This window comes from Emydura macquarii, unplaced genomic scaffold (assembly GCF_026122565.2).
Source record: "Emydura macquarii macquarii isolate MOO-44397 ecotype Brisbane River unplaced genomic scaffold, CSIRO-AGI_Emac_v2 contig_1119, whole genome shotgun sequence".
In the NCBI taxonomy this organism is placed as follows: Eukaryota; Metazoa; Chordata; order Testudines; family Chelidae; genus Emydura; species Emydura macquarii.
Window position 1 is genome coordinate 4,109,574 of NW_027131256.1, and position 19,586 is coordinate 4,129,159.

Sequence of the window (19,586 nt, forward strand, 5' to 3'; positions counted from 1 at the left end):
GACATGGGGTGGGAGAACAGGGATCTCCCCTCCATCAGCTGATGGAAAGCCAAGATGGCCGCCCAGTGGACCTTCAGGGATGCCAATGCCAGACCCTGGAGTTTTAGCTGCAGCAGGTACTCCAGGATCACCTGGATAGGAGAGAGGCATGGCGGAATACCCCGGGACTCCGCCCAGCAGGTAAACCACTTCCACTTAGCCTGATACACGACCTGTGCTGAAGGTTTTCTGCTGCCCAGCAGAATTTGTTGGTCCTGCTCCAAGCAGGCTCTCTCTCCCTCTGTCAGCCACAGAGCCTCCAGACCATGAGGTGCAGGGAGTCCAGGTCCGGGTGGGGCAGGCGACCACGGTCCTGGGAAAGCAGGTTGTGCCGTCTTGGGAGCTCCATGGGTGGGGCAATCGACAGGTCCATCAGCATACTGAACCAATGCTGTCTCGGCCAAGTCAGGGAGATGAGTATCATATCTGTTCTGTCCCTCTTGATTTTCAAGAGAACCTTGGGCAGGAGAGGAATGGGGGGGAACGCACACATGAGGGTCCCTGTCCATTCAATGAGGAACACGTCGGATATCGAGCCTGGCACACGACCCTGGAGCGAGCAAAACCTCGGGCACTTTTTGTTCCAGGACGACGCGAACAAGTCTAGTTGGGGAACACCCCACTTGAGAAAGATGGAAGTCACTACCTCCGGGAGCTACGACCAGTCGTGGTGGGGTAGAAACGACCTGCTGAGGTGATTCGCCTCGTTGTTCCTCACCCCCGGAAGGTGAGAGGCAGACATGTGAAAATCGTGCCTCACTGCAAAGTCCCACAGGCGAATGGCCTCCTGGCAGAGGGCCGAGGAGCGCGCACCCCCCTGCCTGTTGATGTAAAACATGGCTGCGGTGTTGTCCATCAGCACCTGCAGCACCCTGCCCATCAGGAACCTGAGGAATACCTTGCACGCTAGTCTGATGGCCCTGAGCTCTTTTACATTGATGTGCAGGTGCCTCTTCTCCCCCGTCCAGAGCCCCTGAGTGTCCTGGTTGGTGCTGATGTGGGCTCCCCACCCCACATCTGAGGCATCGGAGATCAGGGTGACCGACGGGGCCAGATCCCTGAAAGGGATGCCCCTCAACACTGCCCGGGGAGTCCTCCACCAGTTCAGGGAGGCTAGGATGTGCAGGGGGACTGTGGCCACCCTGTTCAAGGGGTGTCTGCTTGGCACATACACCGAGGCCAACCATGCCTGGAGCAGTCTGAGTTTGAGGTGAGCTAGCTGCACTACATATGTGCAGGCTGCCATGTGTCCTAACAGCTGTAGGCAGTGCCTGGCTGTTGTCGTGGGGCACCGGTACAGCTGGGCAATAATCGCAGTCATAGCCTCAAACCGAGGTTGTAGCAGGAAGGCTCTGGCTAGAGAAGCATCCAGGTGGCCCCAATGAACTCTATACGCTGCACCGGGGTTAGAGTCGATTTCTGCTCGTTTATGAGCAGACCCAGCCTGCTGCATGCAGCACAGGTGACGGTCATACTGTCTTGTACTTGGGACCTGGACCTGCCCCTGATTAACCAGTCGTCCAGGTAGGGGAAAATCTGCACACCTCTGCGCCTCAGGTGGGCAGGCACTACTGCCATGCACTTGGTGAATACCCTGGGGGCCAACGAGAGGCCAAAGGGTAGGGCCACAAACTGGTAATGAGAACCAGCCACCGTAAATCGAAGGAAGTGCCTGTGACTGGGAAGGATAGATACATGGAAGTATGCATCCTTCAGGTCGAGGGCAGCATACCAATCTCCTGGATCCAAAGCAGGGATAACGGAGGCTAGGGAGACCATGTGAAACCTGAGTCGCCTGATGTATTTGTTTAGACGGCGCAGGTCTAATATGGGCCTTGGAGATGAGGAAATACCTGGAATAGAATCCTTTCCCTTTCTCGTTTTTGGGGACCATTTCCATGGCCTGCAGCTCGAGGAGGGTGACTACCTCCTGCAAGAGGAGTTGCTCATGAGAGGGGTCCCTGAAGAGGGACGGGGGGGAGGGGGAGACGTGATTTGCAGGGCATATCCCCAGAGAACTATTCCAAGGACCCAACGGTCCGATGTAATATTTGCCCATTCCCAGTAGAAGGGCCTTAATCTGTCTGAGAAAGGACGGGGCGGATCCAGAGAGACAGTAGGGGTACCACCCTCGGGCGTGCCATCAAAATCGCCCCCTCTTATTGCCCGAGCCTTTGGGGGGCCCTTGCTGGGAGGCTGGGGACGAGCTAGGGGGCCGATTTTGCCTTCCAAACCCCCTATTTCTGTCCCTACCCCTATTGGGCTGAAAGGGCCTAGGTTGTTGCTGAACCTGGGGCCGCGACTGCCGCCTAGAAGCCTAAGGCGTATACAGGCCCAAGGAGCGAAGTGTGGCCCTTGAGTCTTTCAGGCCGTGAAACTTCGCATCAGTTTTATCTGAAAACAAGCCCGACCTGTCAAAGGGGAGATCCTGGATGGCCTGCTGCACCTCCTGGGAAAGCCCTGAGGATTGCAGCCACGAGCACCGCCTCATGGCGATGGCAGAGGCCATAGCCCGGCTGGCTGAGTCTGCAGTGTCACTGGCGGTTCGAAGCACCGCCCTAGCCCCTGTGATCCCCTCGTCAAGGACTGTGGCGAAGTCTGCAGCAAACCGCCTAAGGGAGTCCCAGAGATTAAAACTGTACCTGGCCAGCAGGGCCTGGTGATTAGCGATTCAAAACTGCAGCGCCACAGTTGAATAAACCTTTCTCCCAAACAAGTCCAGTTTTTTGTTATCCTTGTTTTTGGGAGTGGACCCCTGACATCTCTGCCTGTCCCGCTGATTGGCTGCATCCATCACCAGGGTTCCCAGGGCCAAGTGGGTGAAGAGGAACTCAAACCCCTCAGCTGGGAAGTAGTATTTTTTCTCGGCCCCCTTACATGTAGGAGCGACCGAGGCAGAGGTTTGCCACAGGGCCTGGGCGAGTTTAAGGACCCTGTTGTGGATGGGCAGAGCTACCCTTGATGGGCCCTCTGCCCCCAGCACGTTGAAGAGGGTATCCTCTTCCTCTACGAGTTCCTTGATCTCAAGGTTTAAGTTAGAGGCCACCCTCTTAAGGAGCTCCTGGTGCATTCTGAAGTCCCTCAATGGCTCCATGTGGTCCCTGGAGGCTGCTTCATCTGGGAAGGAGGAGGAAGACTGCGGTCGCTCGTCCACCTGGAGACGGGGTGCCCCTGTGGAGGGTCCCTCCCCTGGATCCAATTCCTCATCTGAGGAATGGCCTCTGCGGGATTTGTCTGGTGCGGGGGGCACCGACTGGACCCCTGATGATGGGACAGACACTGTTCCCTGCCCCATTTGAACTCCCCATGGACCTCATAAGGCCATTACCATTGACCCTGAAGCCAACCCGGGGCTGGCATCGGCTCCGGCTGAGAAGCCTGATGGTGGCGTCGACTGATCTCCCAAGCGTCCCTGCTCTTTCAGGATCCTGAGTCGTTGGAGCGGCAGCGCCGAGCTCGTCTCCAGCCCTTGGTGCCGCTCCGTGCCAGGGATTGTCCTCTCGATGACCCCAAGGTGCTGGATGAGGATCGCCTCCGCCTCCTCGAGCAGTGCCGACAAGCAGAGGCGCGCTCCGAGGAGCTTGATGTGGATGCCTGTCGTCTCAGCACAGACGACTTCTGATGCCGTTTGCCTCTAGGGGACTGGGAGCCTTGTGGTGCCAAACCTAACTCCGATGACCAGGATCTGCATCATGCCAGAGTGGGCAAGCTCTTTGGTGCTGTGCTTCCCACCGGTGACCGGGTCCGGTGCTACCTGGTCATGGATGAACGGCTCGGTACTGGGGACTGAGAACGCGAACTGTCCCTGTGCCGCGATGCGGCCCTCAAGCGGTGCCATCTTGTCCGTGTTGCCTCCGGCACCAGGGACCGACTTCAGTGCCACGGGGAGGATCGGTTCGACGAGTTACACTTGGAGCTGCTGAGAGGGGAGGCTCCATGCTCTACCCTCAGTGGCCATCTGGCGGGAGACTTTTCCACCACTGACGGGGGTCTCAACCAGCCTTCGGGGGGACCCAGCGCGGGCTTGCCCCAGGACACCGGCCCTCTCTCCCTTGGCGGAGGGAGGGGGCGGAGGCGTAGGCAAGGCCATCAGGGCTCTTGCTGCGTGACACGCCTCCAGTGTTGACGGCACCTGCAGGGGCACTCCCCCACTCCCAGGAGTCAGGGGAGGCTCCCTGCCCAGAGATGCAGGCACCAGAGCAAGCTCTACAAGCCGTGGCTGGTGCACGGGAGTGTGCGTGCTCCGTGCGCTGCTTCTTTCTCTTCCTCAGCACCGGAGATGCCTCTCTGTGCTGAGTAGACTCCAGTGTCGGTGGTGCACTCTGCACCGAGGAGATGCTCGGTGCCAAGGTGGATCGAGGCGGCTCGGAGGCCGGGCGGAGCGCCGTTTCCATTAGGATGGCTTTTAGCCTAATGTCCCGATGTTTCTGGGTCCTTGGCTTTAAAAGCCTTACAAATTTTACATTTTTCCCTCCGGTGCTGCTCTCCCAGGCACTTGAGACAGCGATCGCGAGGGTCCCTAAGCGGAAAAGCCTTCCCGCACGAGGTGCAAGGCTTAAAGCCAGGTGTCCCGGGCATGGCCCGGCCACCCTAAGCCCTTGAGGACTTCTAATTCTATTACTAAACTACACTACGTAACAGTACTTAACACCTAACTAATTGTGCAACAACAACAAAGTTCAACAAGGGGAATGGTACTTGCGAGAAGCAAGAGACGTTCTAGCAACTGTCACGGGCGGAAAGAAGGAACTGAGGGGCCGTAGGGTTGGCGGTGCCTCATGTACTGCAGCATGCACGCGGTACTCTAGGGGGCACCAGAGCCGACCCTACGGGGTCTGCTAAGGGGAAAAAAGTTCCGGGAACCCGTGCACGGTGGCGTGCACTCACCTATATTGGAATGGACATGAGCAAGCACTCGAAGGAAAACTAATAACTCACTGATCATTAATATTCTTGCATGATGCAGGTATGGTCAACCTACACAAGATTACACAAATGTGCTGGAATTAAGACTAAAATGTGTTTAAACAACGTATGTCAGGGGGAGTTAATAAACAGGATTTTTCCCAGACCAAGGAATGCAGTTCTGCCTGCCTGTGTCTCCCCTTTAAACTGAGCAAAGTGTGACCAAAGGCACAGAAAAGCACATTTACATGCCAGGCAAACAAAGTCATTAGGAGAGCAAGAGGGGAAAAGTGCTTATTTAACAATGTCAACAGGGGATGGAGACTGCACTCCCAGGATGTCTTCCTGCCTCTTGAGGCAGGGTAAATGAACTTGAGATATATACTTTTCATACACTTACTGGACTATAAAGAGAGAGGCAAAGCACCCCTAAGCTATCCTCCCCCTGAGGAGACAAGGAAAATCAGTGCCTTGGGCTCTGTGGGTTTCCTGACTAAGAGCTAGTCAGCCATTGCTGGAAAAGGAAGATTGGTGAAGAAACTACCTTGAACAAAGACTGTAGCTTGCTAAGTTAGGCCTTACCCATCAGAAAGCATATTTTACTTGTTTGTTTGTAACTTTTTCTATCTTTATCCTTTATACTTGAACTCACTTAAAACCTCTCTCTTTTTGACTGAATAAACTTTTTACTTTTTATCCACACAAATACAGTGCTTTGATTGAACTGAAGTGATTGTTAACTTAGTCAAGATAACTTCTGCTCTTTCTGTCTCTTTAAAGGAGCACCAAACTTAACTTTTTTGAGTGTTCTAAGAGAGGGCTGCTATGGACACAGCAGGGAAACAGATTTAGGGAAATTTGGGAGGAGGGGTGGTTAGGATCACTCTGAAAACAATGGAAGTAAGGGTATGACCTGGATGCTTGTATGCTGGCTGTTGGTGTCTGGGCTATGAGCCAAAGCAACATAGCATTTTAGTACCCAGAATTGCAGGGCAGTTGGGGACACAACCCTTTATTGGTCTGGGCTGAACCCCCAAATATCACAACAGCACTGGCTATGTACCCCTATAATGACCTTCTGAAGTGTGTTGCTTCTGCACTGGAGAGACCATCTCTACAGTGAGGCGATTGCTCAGTTTAGTCTTTGGGTCCTTACTGAATCTGCCAATTTCTTCCCTTCTGTAACTTGATTTTTAGCTAGTCCTAGGGCCACATCTCAGGTCTGTGTTCCTCTTTGGCAGGTTACCAATCAGCTCAGAGACTGAATGCATTATCTACACTAGCAGAATGTTAAACACTGTGGGAAAACTCATCTGGCTACACAATACACAGCTGCTTTGCCATGAAGACAGGTTCTGTGTCACTGTGATTTTTAAGGCTAAACTCCAAAAGAGGTCAGAGACTGAACTGGAGGCTTGGCAGCTCCTAAATGATATGCACTTGTGAGACACAGCTGAACCCCCTACTGACTTGTTAAGATTAGCAGTTTTTTTTAAAAAAAAATTGTTTTGACTTCTGAACAGAAGGTGGGTTTATTTCTAGGCGGTTCCTTTGTCTGCTAGGCTTTGAAAGAAATACATCTTCTCTAAAAACACTTTTAACCCTTAGAGGGCAGGCCAGTTTCCAGGTAAAAAGACACCTGCATGCTAGCTGTTTTCTAAGGCTGGGGTTTTCAAAGCAGTGTAATGAAGTTAGGTGGACAGATCCTATTGACTCTCAGTGAGACATGGGTGTCTTACTCACTTACATGCCTTTGAAAATCCCAGTGTAAAGGTTTTGTGGGGGACACTGGGAAACTCACCTTGTGGTCAGGGCACATCAGCACACCTGCCAGGAATAGGTCCTACCTCGCCACATCTGAACTTGACTGGGAATCAACATATCAGCACATTTTTAGGAGCTGTTGTTACACACCTGACTAAGTCTCCCTCCCTAGTGGATGAAAATTGCAGCATGTCTATGTAGTGTTATGAATAGTACTGCCCCATGCTCAGTGCCAGCCCTAGGCTAGAAACTTAGCTAGCCAGCCAAGGTCTGAACTGTGTGAAGCAATGTCTAACTGTACTTTGTCCACGCTAGACATACCGGCTTTCCATTTCATAAGCAATGTCATTGATTTCCACAGCCACCCTCTGAATCTCTTCCCTGGCTTGTTCTTCAGCTGTGCTCTCCATGCTGTTCAGGATAACATCTTCCAGGTAAGAATCAACAGTACTCTGGTGCACTTTAACCACCTGAAACAAGCACCAAGATATCTCTCTTACTCAAGTTACAAAATATTCATTGCGGTGTAGTACCCATTTGCTGGGACCATCTGTGGGGAGAGGCAAAGCCCATGGCGTCTCAGCTGAGAATCACCATTTCATCTGGGCTAGCTGAGGACACCTTGATTTAGAAGGCATGTTCAGTCTGTGAGAAGTTGTCTTAGGGTATGTCTGCAGCTAGAAACATGCTTTCCAGCTCAGATAGACAGACACGCACTAGCTCTGCTTGAGCTTGCATGCTAAAAATAGTAGTGTAGCCAGGGGTAGCACAGGCAGCAGCTCAGTCTAGCCGCCTGAGTACAAACCTGCCCAGACCCCAGCGTATGTACTCAGGCAGCTAGCCCAAGCCATCCCCAAATTGCTAAGCTGCTATTTTTAGCACACTAGCTTGAGAAGAGCTAGTACATGTCTGTCTACCTGAGCTGGGAAGCACGATTCCAGCTGCAGTGTAGACGTATCCATAGTGTGAGGATTCCTTCTCTAATGGCTTTTTCCTGGGGAACTAGTTGTACAGAAACAAATACAGAAAAAGACCCATGCCAAAAGCAAAACCATGATCTATTCCGTTTGTGGACTCACTCTTCTATCTCCTATACGATGTGCTAGCTCTATTAAATGAATGCCAACTACCAACTCATTTACATAGTTCTCTGAACAGCTGGCAAATAACACCTTTCAGTATCAGGACAGTTTAAATGTGATTCAAACTACCATGGCTTCAAGAAATTAATCTTCTTGTAGTCACTTGAATCCTGAAGCAAAATACTTCATCAAACCCATCAGAGCAACGTGGAACAAAAACGGGATGAACACACTAGATTTCTTATAATATATTATGTCCAGATGTTCCCAGACCGTGATCTGCCCAGCACTACTTGGTGGTCTGCAGAGAGATGGTTTATTATACTCTGTTGGCTTTCATCATTTTGAGCTCACTGGGAAAGGTGACATGAGGCAAGTGACAGGGAGACTAAGGAAAACAGAAGCAGGGGCGCCTGTCAGCCCCACATTCTCCAGTGTGTGTGCGCCAGGATCCTGGGGGGCTGCCTCTCTCCCTACCTTTGTGTTTGGGTCAAGATCTGGGAGACCCAATTCTTCCAGGAAGGTTTCATACCCCCCTCCATTCATGTCTCCCTCGTACGAGCTGGGTTCTGGCAGACTTATCCTTCTGGGGCACTCTGAGGCCCTCTCCTTAACCCCCACCATATGAACAAGGATATGGGGAAACCCTGCCCCCCTGAGTATGAAGCTGGAATAGGCATATTAGGGGCATGCACCAAGAAACACTGCTGTCACTGGGGAGAGGAGTTGAGAATGGGCATGCTTGATGCATATCATGGGCTCTCTGACATGAATGGAGCAGGTCATTCATCTCAGAACTGTTGTTTCAGGCTGTATTCATTTGCATGGGCTGTTCTCATTCAGCTGAGAAAACTTCACTGAGATGAATCGGCCACTTCACAACCCTCGGATTCTTTGCTGCAGATGGATGTGTAGAGCCCCTTCTCTCCATTCTCGCTCTATCCTTACTAAAAAGTCCCACTTTCAGCATTGTAATTGTGAAAGGAAAAGTTTTATATACTCCACTTTTTTGTACTCTACTTTTGTATCAAGTTATATATATATTCCATTTTGTATTAAGCTTTGAAGGCTCCATCTTGTATGCTAAAGATTCCATTTTGGATTTTAAGTAGCCTTGAAGTAAGTTACACTGAGCAGGTGCTGCAGGTATGCAGAGTCAGCAGCTAACGGGACATCGCTAGCTAGCTAAAAGAGAGAGTTGTTATAGTAACCAGGGGCCCTGGTCAGTTAGAGATAAGAAGCAGTGCCTCAGTTATGTTCTAATGTAGCGTAAAGTTAAGTAGTGGTACTGAATACGTCATCTTTTTCTTTGTTCTCTTTGTCTGTTACCTGTATAAAAACTACTGATGTGAAGCTGTAAGGTAGAAGTCCTCGAGAGCTTTAGGGTGACCGACACTTCTCCGAGCTGCTCGAAATAAACTGCCTCAAAGAACTACGCACTCAAGTCTTTATTTAGGAAGGCTCTGGGCTTTCTTACGACATAATGGACCATCAAATCTACTACAGTTAAGTTCTAGACCAGCTTTCTCTTTACAGCTTGACTCTAAGCGCCCTAAAATTCACATGGTTACTCAGAATGCCTTCAAATTTGGTGTCCGTCCATTTGAATCCAAATGGGAGATATAATAATCCTCTTTTGAGAAACGTGAAGCCAGTCCAGTAGGAGTTAGAGGTCTTCTTAAGGAAAGAGTACCGTGGTACAAATATGGACAATGAAATCCAGTCAGCACTGGATTTTTAAGGTGTGGCTTGACAAAGCCCTGGATGGGATGAGTTAGTTGGAGTTAGTCCTACTCTGAGCACAGAGTTGTACTAGATGACTTCCTGAGGTTCCTGCTACCCCTAATCTTCTATGATTCTATGAACATTGAAGGAGATGCCGTTGTTGATATCAGTACCAGTGGTAATATTGAAGTTGGTACTGTAAAGGTAGGTAGTCCTGAAGCTGAAGAAGACAGCTACAGTGATGTCAGTACTGAGGTCATGGACAATCTTATGTCCTGTGCAAAAGCCAATACCGTTGTGTATTTTGTGTCTTGCCTTATTGCCTAGGTTGCCATAGCAACAGAGTTTAGCCTGTGGCCATAGCAATAGAGTTAGACTATTAGGGGATAGCTCAGCCAGTCCTGGCTGGTTTTAGTGTAGTTCAATAGAGTCTTTTCATGAGTTTGCAGCTCTCTGTGTTCTGTGCTGATTTCTCTCTGAATACAAGTACTTTCCAAGGATTTAACATAAAAAAGTGGTGATGGCATATGAGATCGAACTGTGCTGCACCAGCAAAGAAGTAAAAGTCAATGTAAGAAAAAAACCTTTTTGCTGTTTTGGGAGCTGGGCTGTTTACACTGATGGTTCAAACTGAAAATAAAACAGGCTCTGCTTTGCTCTGATCGAAGTGAAGCAGACAGACTGGGAACAGGGAAGAAACAAAAGCAGTGCTAGTGAATGGAAATCACAAGCAATTGTGTGTGAACGACCCCAAAACACATGATTAAAAGACACTAAAACAGAAGAGAGAGGGGAAAAAAAAAAAAAAAAAAAAGAGGGCAGCAATGGCTACATTTACAGGGCCCCTGGGACCTTTTGATGAGACTCTAGAGGAATGGAACTCGTATACTGAGCGTTTTCAGCTTTTTGTTATTGCAAATGAAATTACAGATGCAAAGAAGGTAGGTGCCCATTTTCTTAGTGTTGTAGGAACTAAAACCTACACTTTATTGCACAGCTTATACCCTGATAAGCCAGAGACAAAATCTTACAGTGACATTGTGAAAATCCTGGAGGTACATTCTTCTCCAAAACCGCTGGTAACTGCAGAGAGATTTAAGTTACACAAAAGGAATAAAAAAGAAGGTAAAACAATTGTGCAATTTGTAGCAGCTCTGAAGAAGCTTGCTGAGCACCGTGAATTTAATGATGTGTTAAATGACACCCTACGTGATAGGTTAGTGTGTGGGCTGCACAATGAAGCAATACAGAAGCGCCTATTGACAGAGGCCCAGCTCACCTGGCAGAAGGCCATTGAAATTGCAATCTCTATGGCGCTGGCTGCAAAGGAAGCCCAACAGCTCAGTGCATCGACCAGAGTGCATAAGGTGTCACAAGAACCTACCCACAAGACAGTGGGGAGCCGGGAATGTCACTGCTTTGGAAAGCCAGGTCACCATGCATCGAAATGCTGGTGTAAAGACCTAGTGTGTTGACAATGTGGCAAAAAGGGACACACTGAGTGTGCCTGCAAACAAAAGGAAGAAGAGTCAAAGAGAACAGGCAAACCAGAGAAAAAGAAGCCTGCTGCCTGGCGGACCAAAAAGGAAAATTTGCATGTGGTAGAGCAGACTCAGGATGATCAAAGTGACACCCGGTCAGAAGACGTGCCACTCCATATCTTGTCCACAGCAGTTGGCTCACATGAATACTGGGTAACCCCACTGTTGGAAGGTAAACCTGTACTCATGGAACTGGACACAGGCACAGCAGTTTTGCTTGTCTCAGACACTGTATAAGGAGAAGCTAAAGCATCTCCCGCTTCAGCTGACAAAAACTGTTCTGAAGACTTACATTGGAGAAGCTGTACCCATGGATGTAGGGAAGGCGGCAGATGTGATATACCTTGACTTTAGCAAAGCTTTTGATACTGTCTCTCACAGTATTCTTATCAGCAAGTTAAAGTAGTATGGGTTGGATGAATGGACTATAAAATGGATAGAGAACTGGCTAGAGCATAGGGCTCAACGAGTAGTGATCAATGGCTCCATGTCTAGCTGGCAACCGGTCACAAGCGGAGTGCCCCAGGGGTCGGTCCTGGGGCCGGTTTTGTTCAACATCTTCATTAATGATCTGGAAGATGGGGTAGATTGCACCCTCAGCAAGTTTGCGGATGACACTAAGCTGGGAGGAGTGGTAGATACTCTGGAAGGTAGGGATAGGATACAGAAGGACCTAAACAAACTGGAGGATTGGGCCAAAAGAAATCTAATGAGGTTCAACAAAAAAAAGTGCAGAGTCCTCCACTTAGGAAGGAAGAATCCCATGCACAGCTATAGACTGGGGACTGACGAGCTAGGCAGCAGTTCTGCAGAAAAGGAGCTGGGGGTAACAGTGGATAAAAAGCTGGATATGAGTCAGCCGTGTGCCCTGGTTGTCAAGAAGGCTAATAGCATACTGGGCTGCATTAGGAGGAGCATTGCCAGCAGGTCACGGGAAGTGATTATTCCCCTCTATTCAGCATTGGTGAGGCCGCATTTAGAGTATTGTGTCCAGTTTTGGGCTCCCCACTACAAAAAGGATGTAGACAAGTTGGAGAGAGTACATCAGAGGGCAACAAAAATGATTAGGGGGCTGGAGCACAGGACTTATGAGGAGAGGCTAAGGAAACTGGACTTGTTTAGTTTGCAAAAGAGAAGAATGAGGGGGGATTTGATAGCAGCCTTTATGTTGTGTATTTTGTATCTTGCCTTATTGCCTAGGTTGCTGTAGCAACAGAGCTTAGGTTGTTGCCATAGCAATAGAGTTAGACTATTAGGGGATAGCTCAGCTAGTCCTGGCTGGTTTTAATGTAGTTCAACAAAGTCTTTTCATGGGTTTGCATCTCTCTGTGTTCCGTGCTGATTTCTCTCTGAATACAAGTACTTTCCAAGGATTAAACATAACAAATACCACAGATGATACCAAAGCAGCAGCTGATGAATAGTTGTAGGTTCATATGGATTTCTCAGTACCAAAGTAGGTATTGATGAAGATGACAGTACTGGTAGCTTCTTTGAAAGTGAGTACTGAACTGTACAGCTGGTCCCAGTTGCTCTAAGAGTGATGAGTCTGCAGCATGTCAGGCACCAAGAGAGAAGGCAACATTTCAGCTGATACCTCAGGAAACAATAAAGAGGGTACCATCTCAATGATGCTGAGACTATCAGTACCAGAGTCAACAGCACTGCCTCATACAGTACTGGGGATTGCCACTTGCAGCTTGTCGATTTGCTACTGGAGGACTTATGCTTGTTCTTCAGGGTGGAAGACTCAGAGATTCCAAGCCCAGAAGGGACCACTGTGATCATCTAGTCTAACCTCCTGTATAATACAGGCCACAAGGCTTCCCCAAAATAATGCATAGAGCAGATACTTTAAAAAAAAAAAATCAGTCTTGATTTAAAAGTTGCCAATGATTGAGGATCCATCACGACCCGTGGTAAGTTGTTCCAATGGTTAATTATTCACACAGTTAAAAAATTATGCCTTTTTTCCAGTCTGAATTTGTCTAACTTCATCTTCCAGCCATTGGATTGTTATACTTTTCTCAGTTAGACTGAAGAGCTCATTATTAAATATTTGTTCCCCATGTAGGTACTTATGGACTTTAATCAAGTCACCCCTTAGCCATCTCTTTGTTAAGCTAAATAAACTGAGTGTCTCACGTCTGTCACTATGAGGCGTTTTCTTTAACCCTTTAGTCATTCTCATGGCTCTTCTCTGAACTCTCTCCAGTTTATCAACATCCTTCTTGAATTGGACACAGTATTCCAGCAGCGGTCACACGCGTGCCAAACACAGCGGTAAAATAACTCTCTACTCCTACTCAAGATTCCTCTGTTTACGCATCCTAGGATTGCATTAGCCCTCTTGGCCTTATTGTTGCACTGGGAGCTCATGTTCAGCTGATTACCCACCTTGATTCCCAAATCTTTTTCAGATGATGAAGAGGATTTCTGGATCTTTATTTCTGATTTCTCAGAAAAACCACTCTTCCCCAACTGGTCTGAGGAAGGAGATACACATCTCTTCTCACCAGAGCTTTTGTGAGAGGTTTTAGGCTGAGGAGGAAGAGCAGTTCTGGTTGAAGGTGTCTCAGATTTCTGAGCAGCTGAGGAAAGTCTCATCACCTGCTTAAGAAGGTGCTCCCCCAGGCAACACCCTCTCTATTTCTTTGTTTGGGAGAGGAAGGATAAGCAAATAGAGCACTCGTATTGGAATGACCCTCTCACAAACAAAACAAGCAGCTAGAAGATCTGTCATTAGCAGGCATAGCCACTTCACAAGTGCTACACTGCTTGAATCCAGATTTCTGCATAATTAATACAGACAAAAGATAAGAAGGATCTGAGAGGGAGGTGGAGCAGCTCTGCCCTTTAGGCCTTTGGCTCTCAGCACAAGGATATGCAAGGCACAACTTCCACCCTACCAGTACAGCTACCAAAAGTCTCTGACCTGAGTGCACTGAATGCACACGCACCAATAGTGAAATGGACATGTGCAAAAGCACTTGGAGAACCTCTGGTTAAAAATCCTTTCAGCAAGCAGACCCAATGCTTTGACTCTGTAGGCTTAGGACAGAGATTTAGCCCTGGAGATGATCCAGGTAGAGCTTCTAGACTGCTGTCCACAACTGGGAGAAGGATGGAGGAGCTATGTGTTGCAGGGGTCTAGAGACCTAGATTAATTCATGACATAAGGTCAAAACACTGAGGGCTTGTCTACACTTAAAACACTACAGGGTAGACGGGAGGGATTCGCCCTTTGATATAGGTAATCCACCTCCCTGAGAGGCAGGAGCTAGCTTAATGGAAGAATTCTGTCTCCTCTACTTGCCTGTTTGAAGATCTCATCCTCTTCCCGCCGGCGCCTCTCTTCTACCTGGCGGTGTCCACTCTCCTCTGCTTCTCGGATGCGCCGTTGCCTCTCAGCCAGCATGGCAAAAGCATGGATCTTCCTTTCTTCCTGAAGCCTTATCAGCTCTTTGGACAGGAAATCGAACATGTTCACTAATGCCCTCCCTTCTATCCGAGCTAAGTGATTTTCAACCAGTGACAGCTGAAAACAAAAGCAAACAAGAATTGTATTAAAAAACCTGAAGAATGAAAGTCCTTTTGTCATTGAACCAGCACAGGCAAATGAAAGAACACAAAACCCCACTTACACACAAGGACGAGGCTAATTTATGTGTTTTGCATTTTTCTTATAAAAACAGTGGACTTGACTCTGGGCTCTGCTATGGCCCCTGTATGCAAACTCTGCAGAACTAATCAGTTGGGAATACTTCCAGGGAATTCCCTGTTGATGAAGGACCATTGGAACAGCCATCTGCTGCCCCCCTTTGCAGCCCTTGGTCTAGAGAGGGGGCCAGAGTGTATGGTACTTCAGCTATTCTGGACTGCTGAGATAATTAATAGATTGCCGTTACAGCAGAGAGTAAATTACAGCAACTTTTCAGGCTACTCTGACTTATGTTAGGGATTGCTCAGGTCCCCAGGGTCAGAACATGGGAGATACATAAGTGACATAAAGACACCTTCACCTTCATCAGTGAATGAAGAACCAGAGTCAGTAGTTGCAAATGCAGCTTCTACCTGGGATTCAGAAAGTCAAAGGTAAGCCTTTATAGGACAGATGTGTGTTGGAGTAAGTTGTTTAGAGGGCTGCATAATCACAAGTGCAACCAAATTTCCAACGCTTCAGAAGATACAAAATGTGTATTGCTTTGCACTATTCTCTTGCTCTTCTCTCACAGACAAAGACCCCTCCTCCCTCCTCTGAACACTGAAGCGTAGCAAGATATAACAACTATACTTGGCCTCATTGGCATCTTCCATCCAAGGAGCTCAAAGTACTTTACAAACGTTAATTAATAAAGCCTTGCAACGTCCCTTGAAGCGAGGTAGGTCTTACCCCCACTGAGGCACAAAGGTACAATGACTTGCTGAGGTCACACAGGGAACCTGATTTTCTGCTGTTTTATATATTGTGTTTTAATTTATACCTGTGCGAGATAAGCGTAATATGCTTGCAGGTCCAAATGGTAGTGATTTACACTCGCTTGACCTCTGAAGCAGACAACAACAAAAGGTTCAAGGCAGTGGAATTCAGATCCAGGAGTTTGTGACAGAGCTGGGAATAGAACCCAAGGCTCCTTAACCACAAGACCATCCATTCCACCCCTCTAACCTCAATTGTTTTATGGGATTTGTGTGGATGATTGTGCTCTGGGAATGTAATGATATTATCTAAGCTCATTATCTCCAGCATGGACTACGCAGCAATAAGCCAAAGCAAAAACCATTTTCCGAAGCTGATTGAGATGTTTTGCCATTGTCGCAATGGCTTATCAGGTAGTGGAATGTGCCTGAATGTAAACAAAAACAAACAAACAGGCTTTTCCGAGTTATGTACCATTTCCCAGGGCGCTACACATTGCCAAATCAGCATCCAACGGAATGTGAAAATGTCACCGCAATACAGAGCTGGAACTGAAAGTGCTCCTCTCATGCCCCAGAGGCTGTGAAATTAGAGAGAAGAAGATTTAATCTTCCCACTATACCAGCAAACGCAGATGATATGGGACCACCATGAGTCCCTTCTCCTTAATTCTTGTTTTGTTTTTTTGTGTGTAATGATTTCTTGGGCAGGAAAGAGATACTGCTGAATACATTCCAAGATTAATGTTCTATCAGAATTTTGCTTTCAGTCAACATTCCCCCAAAACACGATTTCTGATTGTACCCGTGTCCAAATTTTTCACACTCCTCCTAGCTGAAGAATCGTAAGTAGTTTTATTCTCCCTCAGTAGAATACCTTGGGAAGTACTACCTGACACAGTCCATTTTAAACTACAAAGTCCAAATGGTCATGTGATCTGCTGACATATAAAATGGCCACCACAGCTTCCTAAAATTGAGAGTTGCTAATAGCTCTCTGAAACATGCACACAAATATAAAAATATTTAACTGGCTTTTAGTTGGGATTTGGGAATTTTCCCTTTAAGAAGGTACACTTTAATAAGGACATTCACAAAATAGTACTGCTGTCATAAATTGTATTGCATAATGCACGTTTCAGAGAAATTTTTGCCCATGTAGATTTGTTCTATTTTCCCATAAAGTAAATGAAACTTAGCACAAAGTTGTAGGTGAACCATCTGCATGTGTTAAACAAAAGTTAAAAGCCCTGAGATTGGGAGACTTGTAGTTTCTCTTCCTCAGGCCATCAGAAAGCAAAGCAAGGGGTGGAGGAAATGCCAGCAGGGGTTAGTTCAGATTCCACAATGAGATTCTGAGATATGAGATCAAACAGATCACCATCTGTACCCTTTGATGTCTTTCTCTCGGAATGTCATTGAGACTGAATTGAACTGGTGCTGGTATCTTCTCTACCTACCCCTTTGCTCTGTTTTCCCAGGGCTTGGTGAAAAGACATTTCAAATCTCAGGGCTTTCAACTTTCATTTTTCTTTAGTTCAATAAAAGGGATTGTTCACTTCCACCCCTGTAATATGTGTGTGTTTTATGCCTAGAGTCATACACTTCTGCCCCCTGCTCATGAAGCAGCATCTAGAAATACTGAAATCCTCAAATGTCATTGCTCTTCCAAGAGGTTGGAAGTGAATAGGAAGAAACGAAATGTGTCAAATCTCAATTAGATTCTGGCCAGCTGGAGAGGTCCAGGCCTATTTCTCTCTGGGGAAGGGGGACAAGGGCTGCTTTATCAAACTGACTCCACTGCTGGGTACCAGAGGCCATTCACCTAGTAATAGTTGGAAGGTAAACCCAGCCTTGCCTCTTTCATGTCTATTTCTGCACAGCAGAGGCACCTGAGAGGGTGTGAAGTTACAAGGGGATATGTTGGTATTGTTACAACAAAGAAACAGACATTTAAAAAGGGAGGAAGGGAGGAATGGCTGAGTGGGGTCTGTGTTATCCTCTATCTTAATAGCCAAACCTTGTGCTCATGCAAGTCACGTTGTCGCTGTAAGGCCAGTGTTACTTGCTTCTCTGCCTTCTTAAGCAGCTTCCCATCCTCCTGAAGCGCATGAGTGGTACGCAGTTCACGGATCAATTCCAATCGCTTTTCCTTCCCTTCAAACATCTTTCAAATAAAATGAACAGACATGGGAATTAAACAGAAGATAAAATCTGAGATTTCTGCAAACAGAAAATATCCTTTTCCTCAACCGTTGGAGACATCTGTTTCCGATACCAAATTCTCTGCCTTTAATAAGTGAACATTTGAGGAAAATCCCTGGTGCTACTGACAGGAAACCAAACTGTCTGTAATGAAACTAAGGCCATATCCAGACACACACTATAGCTGTCAGCTAAACCTCATATGTGCTGGATGAAGAACAGAACTCAGGCCCTTCTGCTCCAGAGAACAGATGGGTCTTTACTACTTACTCAAAGGAGATCCTCCATTATCTTTCAGTTGCACTTGGACAGGGGTTGGTAACCTGTGGCACGCGTGCCAAAGGGGCATGTGTGATGATTTTGAGCGGCATGCGGTGCCGCTCACGGCCCCAAGCAGTGCAGTGCCGCGCCACACAGCGGTTGCTCCCCCCTTCTGGTCCCGCCCCTCTCCCACGTGGGCCCAGCGGGGGCACCAGAGCTGTGCTGCTCCCAGCGCAAAGCAGGCGGGGGGCAGCCGTCATGCGGCTCTGCTTGGGGCCGGAACCAGTCCCTCAGCCTCCCGTCCTCCTGGTCCCTGCTCTGCCCCTGTGCTCGGCTCATCTAGGCAACCCCAGGCAGTCTTCTCCCTGCCCCCAGAGCCTTCTGCCCCCTCACTCCCACTTCCTGCTGGAGGGCCACTGGGGATGTCAGCAGGGACGGTTCCTCAGAGGAGGGCCTAGCCGATGCCACCCCACCAGGCCAGCGCCCCCGCCATCCCCGCAGCGGGTGGGGGGGCAAAAGGGGAGAGCAGGAAATGGACCCACAGATTCCCTCCCGCCGCCGACCGGGGGGGAGGGCGCAAATACAAATAGTGGCCTCTGGGTGCCAGCATGTGGGAGACAGGTGGGGGGAAGCCTTGGTATGCCCCTTCCCAAAGGTTGTCGACCCCTGTACTAGGATTTACCCAGACCACCAGCCACTGGAGGGCACAACAAAAAAACTGAGCAGATCTTTGTACATCCAGAAGGGATTAGCGTTAAACACATGCTCGACGGTACTTTACAGTGCCAGCAGAATTGCCAATCCTATCAATTCAAAAATCAGAAGTCTCCCCCAAAAAAGATTTCTTATGCTGTTTAATAACCAAATATCATTTCTTTAGTCAGTCTACTGATATTTGACCTCTGAGAAAGACACTGTTCCCTCCCCTATGAGTATGTGTGTGGGCTTGTTTAGGCAGATAATTTAATCTCAAGTACACACTAAATATAAAAAAAAAATCTGGGGAGAGCCAATCCTCTCTTCCCTTTGACTAAGAGGAGTGGTACTCTCCCTGCTCCCTCCTCTGCCAGCTCCACAATGTACTTCCTTGAACATTACTCAGCTCTCTCCCCACAATGACCCCTGCTCCCTATCCACTCCCCTGGACCATGTCCTTTTCTTTTCTCCCGTTCCAGTATCCACCGCTCCCTGCCTGTCCATATGTATGAGCCCAGCAATACAAACAAATAAGGATGCCTCTTCTTCCCCTCCCACAGGGATTAGGGATTGTTCACGGATTGTTTAACACCATTCAGTCAGCAGTGAGTTTGTGAGCATGGTGTTGATGCTGCTTTTGTCCTGTGTGGTGTCCCCTGAACCAACCCCTGCTGTTTCCCCTACTTGGCTCAGTGACTGCTGTCCTACTGTGTGTGCAGTGGGGAGTGGAGGCTCTGAAGAAGTCAGGAAGCCAAGGAGTGGCACACTATGGGGTGATAGGTAGGAAACGTAGTCTGAGCCACCAATCCATGCCTCCAAAAGCCTCACGCCTGAGTCAGACAGAAAATTCTGAGCTGACTGCAGTCGTTGGGGAGAAGCCTCTAAAAATGATGGGAAACCTTTGCAAGGACACTCTCAAAATTTTTGTGGGAGTCCACATCCCTCCAAT

General features: G+C 48.1%; 1 protein-coding gene across 1 annotated transcript in view; it reads right to left on the reverse strand.

Moving 5' to 3' along the window:
• Nucleotides 1–19,586, reverse strand: part of CFAP91 (cilia and flagella associated protein 91) — a 76,621-nt gene that overhangs the window by 20,009 nt on the left and 37,026 nt on the right. The window contains exons 13-15 of the mRNA XM_067546372.1: nt 17,496–17,642; nt 14,373–14,594; nt 7,030–7,178 (exon numbers count right to left, since the gene is read on the reverse strand). Coding sequence (XP_067402473.1) covers nt 7,030–7,178; nt 14,373–14,594; nt 17,496–17,642 — 518 coding nt within the window. The remainder of the gene's footprint in view (nt 1–7,029; nt 7,179–14,372; nt 14,595–17,495; nt 17,643–19,586) is intronic.